The 6,732-nt window shown below is 33.7% G+C and overlaps 1 protein-coding gene across 1 annotated transcript; it reads left to right on the forward strand.

Moving 5' to 3' along the window:
* Positions 1–704: 704 nt before the first annotated feature.
* LOC116122686 (CD2 antigen cytoplasmic tail-binding protein 2) lies at positions 705–6,511 on the forward strand. Its single transcript, XM_031408520.1, has 10 exons — positions 705–909; positions 1,614–1,836; positions 2,508–2,633; positions 2,709–2,876; positions 3,618–3,750; positions 4,121–4,162; positions 5,015–5,335; positions 5,447–5,489; positions 5,727–5,804; positions 6,325–6,511. The coding sequence occupies exons 1-10, from the start codon at positions 845–847 to the stop codon at positions 6,389–6,391; spliced, it is 1,266 nt and encodes a 421-aa protein (XP_031264380.1). The 5' UTR covers positions 705–844; the 3' UTR covers positions 6,392–6,511.
* The last annotated feature ends 221 nt before the right edge of the window (positions 6,512–6,732 follow it).

Below are 6,732 nucleotides of genomic sequence, written 5' to 3' on the forward strand. Positions count from 1 at the left end.
TTAATTTCTAAACCCGGGAAAAGAAAAGAGAAATGCTAGTCTTACAAAGATAAATATAAAGGGGGTGTACAAAGACAACCTCTACCCTTGATCTTCATGATTTCTCTTTCTCTCTCTTTCTTTTTTTCCTTTTTTTTTCCTTCACTTTGTAGCCTTCTTTGTATAAGTCTTTGGAAGGATAGCATTTTTCAAAAGAAAAACCTAGAATTCCCTAAAATAGTGAATGAAAATGAATGGAATTTAAACAATTGAATTATTATTAGAAAATTCCTCAATAGAAGGGTGTTTAAAGAAAATTTTAAAGAGATACTTATCAAAATCTAAGATAATGTCCTAATATCTCCGATATTAACCCGACAACAGTATCATAGTAACTATATAATGAATCCCGAAATCTATTGATAAATAGGATTAAAAAGTGTTTTATTTATAAATAAAATTATGTTGTTCAATAACAATATTGAACAAACGTTGATTTCTCAAAGATTAAAAAGATCCTACGGTGTATGACAACTTTATCATGCCAGCAATACAGCAAAGCAATTCCTATATGTATTAAAGAAGAGGGTTAAGAAGTTTCCAACTTTTGGGTATTATGGTCTTTTTAATGACAATTTGGCTAGTTTTTAAGTTCACAATATAAAATGGTCATATTTTCTCATTTTTCGCATTTTTAAGATTGTAGTAGTTACTTTTGAAGGTTATGAAATAAAGTGGTCATTTTTCAAAACTCAGAACCTAGACGTTTCATTTTAGAATGTTCACCGACTCTGTCATCATCGTCTTCAACCTCAGAAAAATCAGCTGCAACTGATTCTTTTGTATTATCATACAGTCGGTTCCAATGGAAGATAAGCCCTCACGTAAGCGCCAGTTCTTTGAGGAAAAAGATTCCAGCAAGCAACCCATGTAAAACCCTAATCTTTCTTTTTAATTTTCCAGCTCTCTTTGGTAATTTAAATCTTTAATCTAATGTTCAATTTGATAATAATTTTCATCTGGGTTCTTGATTTCTCAGCAAAATATGAAGCCTGCTGTTAGAAAAATATTGTTGTTTTTTAAGGATTTTTTAGGGTTTTTTTTCTTTGAGGTAGTTGTAGAGATATGATATATTTATGCAATTGAGTTGAAAACACTTGAGCTTAGTAATTTATCGCTAGTTTTTAGTGAGAGACTATTGCCCAAGTTGTTATTTTTGTAGTGGGAAATGCTAGAGTCCAGTACCATTACTGAGATCAACATCGTATTGGTAACACACAACGCCATATTTGTGATGTTCAATCTTAGATTAGTATCGAAATACGGATAGTAAGAAAGCTTGTGGGGTTGGAGAAAATGGGCAAACTTTGTTACCATGACCTACCTTACAAGTAGCCATAAATTTCTTGCTTCTGTAAATTGAGGGTTCGGTAGGGTCCAGGTTTCGAAATTAAGTTCAGTAAGTACGTAATAAAAACTATTTTTGGTAATATACAGTTGAATATTTTTGGCGATATACAGTTTGTGATTGGTAAAGCTTATCATTTTTACACTGTATTATTGAGCCAGTGGCGGAGATTTTTTTACTGGTGAAGTGAGGTTCTGCATAGATTGTGATATGTTTTAATTTACAGGCAGAAAAGGGTGAGATTTCCCAAGGGTAAGAAGGTGAAGCCTGGGGATGAAGTGGTGGTGGACAAAGGAAAGGCTGTTGATGATGGCCAAAGTGACTTAACAGATCCTCGTCTTGCTGCCAAGGAGCGTGCAAATCGTAGGACCCAAATGACTTTTGAGCTTTTTAGTGAAGAAAGTAGAGGCATTGTTAATGATATCTCAGCTGCTGAAGAGACTTATGAGGTCCCTTTTTCTTTACACATCCCCTTCTTTAATAAGTCATAATGATCATGTGTACTAAACTATCAATAAAGGCTGGTTGGAGGATAATACTTCTTAGAGCTTAGGCTTGGTGATGCAGCAAGTTTTAATAAAAATTTAGTGCGTGAGTGACAATTTTATTGAAAAAAATATACCATTAGGAAAATCAAATCCTTTTAATGCTGCTTCCCCTGTTCTACTAAGTATAATACTTGGTAAATATTCATCAAATACCCGTATCGTGCCCATTTATATGCATTTAAGGCAAATGTATAATAATATACATGTCTTTTATTTTCAAAAAGTTTAGTTCATCTATGAACCTATGAAACCCTTACGAATTACATGACACATATATATGTCTACATCGAATAAACAAGAAAAATTCTTGTTTAATGTCTCATCAATCAGCACTGTGGAGGAGTTGTTGACTGCACTTCGTTGTTTATAATCCTTAATTATCTGGTTCTCTGTTAGAAGTTCAGTAACTGGGTTTGTAGTTTATAGTCTCATGTTGATATATGTCATATTTATAATTTTTGGAAGGCTTCTTTGCCGAATAAACAACATTTTACAGCCTGGATTGTTGTCTGGTTTACCATTTATTGGTTCTGGGAAAATGATAAACAATGATGGGAAATTTCTTTTGACAGGATAATGAAAATTTCGTTGATGATGGGATTCACATAGAACCCTTTAATCTGGACAAGGAGAGAGAAGAGGGTTATTTTGATGCAGACGGAAATTTCATTGAATATGTCAATTATAATGAAATCAAGGTAAGTTTTATGTTTTTTATGTACACTTCTATACAAAGATTGGACTTGTTTATAACTTCATATGGATTCTTGCAGGATGCATGGCTTGATAGTCTTGAAATTGATCAAAGATTTGCTGGCACTGCTGTTACACATAATAAACCTGTTGATAATGAAGATGAAGATGATATCCCTGACCTCACTTCTGAAGAACTAGGAGTGATAAAGAGGCGTATTGCCAACGTGCTTGAGCCGGGAGAAACTGTAAACTCACATTGTTTCTGAATATTTATTTATTCTTTTATTTAGTCTCGTGGTTCTTTTGAAACCGTATCTAGAAATATCAAGTATATGCTTTGTGTAATTGCTTTATACTAGGCTGCTTCACTAGAGTGGCACTGCCAATCTGCTGATATTTTTCACTTTATCAGTTGGATTCCAAATTCTATACTTTTAATTACTCTAAAGTTGGTTTTGTTTTGATCTTGGGCTGAAAGCCAGCTACATTTATGCTTCTTTTTGCACTTGTTATCTGCAATGGATATAAACAGGAGTTGTTTGTTTAGGTTTGTGGTTATACAGAATCAGTCTTGTTGACATAGGATTTCTGAGTTATCCATGACTATCGCATAAATAAACTTTATTCCATTAGTGGATCTATTTCTATTTGTGATAAGCCATGTTTTTAGCTTAATAAGTTTCAAAAGCTGGCACTTTGTAGTCATTGTGTCTTTAACAATAGTAGGATAGAGGAATAGGGTATTTAGACTACAAGAAGTGTGTGATTTTGAATTTGCATGGTTCAAATTTTTGTGGATGGATTTGATCAGGGTAATGTTGGACTTTTGAGACATATTTAGAAGCATTTGGGTTATTTCTGGGTTCTGGCCAAACTTTAAATGCCATTTAAAATTCATTTATATGATCTTTGAACTTCGAAATTGTGAAGAATTTTACATCTACTGATTTGTCTACATGAAGTAATGTAGTTAGGTGCTCTGACAGGTTACACAAGCTTTGAGAAGGCTGAAGGGAACTTCAAATAACAAGAAGGAAAAGATGTCGGCTGAGACAAAGCGTGTATTTGACCAGTTAACTGAGGATGCCATGAAGCTGATGGAGGAGAATGGTGAATTTAGTAAGTTTCTTGTTTTGTGGGGCTTATTTAAAATTTTCAAAGTACAATTTTAATGTCGAGGAAGTTCAGGAAACATGGCTGGATTTTTTCAGTATTGTTTGGTTATGAATTATCATAACCATATTTAAACCACCAAAGTCATATTCGAACTTGTATTTGTTGTTAGAGGAGTGATACTAATGGAAAACATATATTGCGATTTAAAAGGGGACCACACCAGAGAGAAGATTTTCTTTGTATATTAATATTAGATCATACATATAGCTGCCAGCCATCAGGGTTCCTTGTCTCTTAAGGAGAAATGTGATTCTTCCTTTATAAGCTTATTATCATTAATAATCACTTGTCGGTTTGAACTTTTGCTCTGCAGATGTGTATAATGACAAGCGTGAAACTTTTGTGCGTGAGGCAGGTTTGTGCAATATCTCTTATACTTTTTGTTTCTATCTTATTATTTTGTTTCCAGCCACCTTATGTTCTGTTAGAAGCATCATTGGTTGGGTATGCATGATCTTCTAGGATATGTTGATTCCTAACGTTGTATAATGTCATTTTATCTTTGTTAAAAATTTATGAAAGATGTGGGCACAAGTGTTGTGTTCATCCTGATAGATGATGTCAGACCTGATAACTCTCTGAAATCTAGATACAAGAAGACGACTTTGTGCTTATGTTTGTGCTTTTGGACTATTAAACGTATATATTAAGTTTTGATTGTGTATTTTTTTGGGCTTAGGATAGTCATAAAAAAAAATCAAGCTTGCATGTGTGTGAGTTTTATAACAAAAATTTGTAAAGCACCCTCAAATTGCTTTACATACTTCTAAGCAAATGAAGGTGCATTCGCTTATAACTGTCCATAAGCAGTTTCAAACACTAGTGGAGACAAATATCTTGTTTACAATTTTGTGACAACCCATATTCTCAATAGGTGAAGTAGGTGAAGTGCCCTACTAATCTAGTTTAGATGTATAACTCATACCCTTGGTTTGTGTTTGACGAACTTTACACACTATCATTCCCATGTCATGTTTTCATATGAACATTTAGTTAAAAAAGAAAACATATATTTTCATCCTTAGTTTTGAAATGTATTGCCATCTGCACTTTGATCAACATTTCAAATTTGGTTAACCAGTTTTATGTGGATTATTTTTGTTATCACAATAGATCAAATGGACACCCTTGCGGTCCTGCTAGTTTAAATTATCACCCATTGTCTATACCATGAATGCTTATGTTTAATGCATTATTTTTTTGCCAGAGGGGTATGAGAGGTTAGCTCAGTCAAGGGGAAAGGGCCCATCTGTGAATGCTGGACAGGAAAATCATGATCCAAATGGGGAGAAGTACGTGTTATCTGATGTAATTGTTCCTGGATCTACTGCTTCACTGTTCTCTGACTCTGCAGTGGGAACCTCAAGTGCCAATGTAACTGCAACGGAAATGCCGAATAATGAAGACGATGAGTATGATATGTTTGGGGATGAAGATGAAAATGCTACCAATAAACCATCTACTGATAAGCCTAATTCAAGTACAATCGGTCAATCATCATCAGATGCGCAGAACACAGCTTCTGAGAGTAAGCTTTATCATTGATTGTCAATTTTTTCTTGTTTTTAAGATGGAATAATAAATTACTATGTATGTGACCTTGGATTCCTTGTACCGTTTGATTTTGCTTTGTCTACAGGTGGATCTTGGCAAACTGATTATGTCTATGATGAGTCTTCTGGGTATTCTCTCTCTCTCTCTCTCTCTCTCTCTCTCTCTCTCTCAGTTCATTTTATAGATCCCATATCATTGATGTAATATTATGTGTTCTATATCTTCGGTCTTTCGTATTTATGGGCTGATTCTTTTTGATGTATTTTTTTCAATTTTTGTATACAAATGTCTATTTCTGGATCTGTTTCTATCCACCAAGTATTATGCGATATTGAAGTTAATTTTCATGAAATTATGTTCTTCAGGTATTATTACAGTAGCAGTTTGGGCTATTATTACGACCCATCTACTGGACTATATTGCTCAGCAGCTTCAGGGCAATGGTATGTGTACAATCTTTTTCTTTTCTAAAATATTGCTCATACTGGTTATTTGGTCACTGAAATGTCACCTATATGATCTGGAACGTGCCAAACTTGCTGTAGTGAAAAGGGAAACTTGATAGAACTAATCATAATGAATAGGCTAATTACTATAGTGAAAATTTTGATTCAGAAAATATTTTTTTATAAAGTTTCACATGTTATTGGGTTTCTCTAAATCATTGAACTAAAACTGGTAATTTTACATATTTATGTCTTTTATGTACGGTTTAAAGTTTAGTGTATATAATTCTATTTTGGTCTCGTTTTGGACTCAGTTATTTCGAAAACACTTTCTTGTTAGGCTGGAAGTTCTTAACTTGCTAGATCAAGAGTATCTCTCTACTAGATAAAGAAGCATTATGTACGCAATTTGGTTGGGGCAGATTATGGAAATTTTTTTTTTTTTACTTTAAACGGTGAGATTCCATTAAAATCTTGTAGTTTGATCACACCATTTTTGTAAAATTATCTATACTAGGTACTCATATAATGAGGAGACCGGTGCATATGAAGAAGTCAAGGAGGCTGCCTCCAGTGCAAACTGACGAGCAAACAATTTTGCAGCTACACTTTAGGAGTTTGTACAGGCTACAGAATGACTTGTAAAACTAGAGATTGGATTATACCAGCTGGTTTTTTTTTTTTTTTTTTTTTTTTTGGTTGACAATCTACCATTTTTGCACTCCAATTACTGTTTTTTCTCGTCAACATTTACATTTCCTTAATGACTTTGGAAAACATAGAAACCATGCTGTTAGAGCTTCTTTTGTTGTCTCCATGATCGAATGTTTCATTCTTCAAGGAGCTGTTGCGTTGTTTATATGCTGTTTCATGTTTCCCACTGTTAAATTTGGTGATAAAAGTATATTTAAGAGGGAGAATAAGA

Source organism: Pistacia vera, unplaced genomic scaffold (genome assembly GCF_008641045.1).
Source record: "Pistacia vera cultivar Batoury unplaced genomic scaffold, PisVer_v2 Contig136, whole genome shotgun sequence".
Taxonomy (NCBI): Eukaryota; Viridiplantae; Streptophyta; class Magnoliopsida; order Sapindales; family Anacardiaceae; genus Pistacia; species Pistacia vera.

Bases quoted from the DNA above. Each gene is read 5' to 3' on its own strand.
- LOC116122686 (XM_031408520.1), top strand. From the start codon at position 845: ATGGAAGATAAGCCCTCACGTAAGCGCCAGTTCTTTGAGGAAAAAGAT. The intron at 2,877-3,617 runs GTAAACTCACAT...GTGCTCTGACAG, and splicing joins TGCTTGAGCCGGGAGAAACT to GTTACACAAGCTTTGAGAAG. The intron at 5,490-5,726 runs GTATTCTCTCTC...TATGTTCTTCAG, and splicing joins GTCTATGATGAGTCTTCTGG to GTATTATTACAGTAGCAGTT.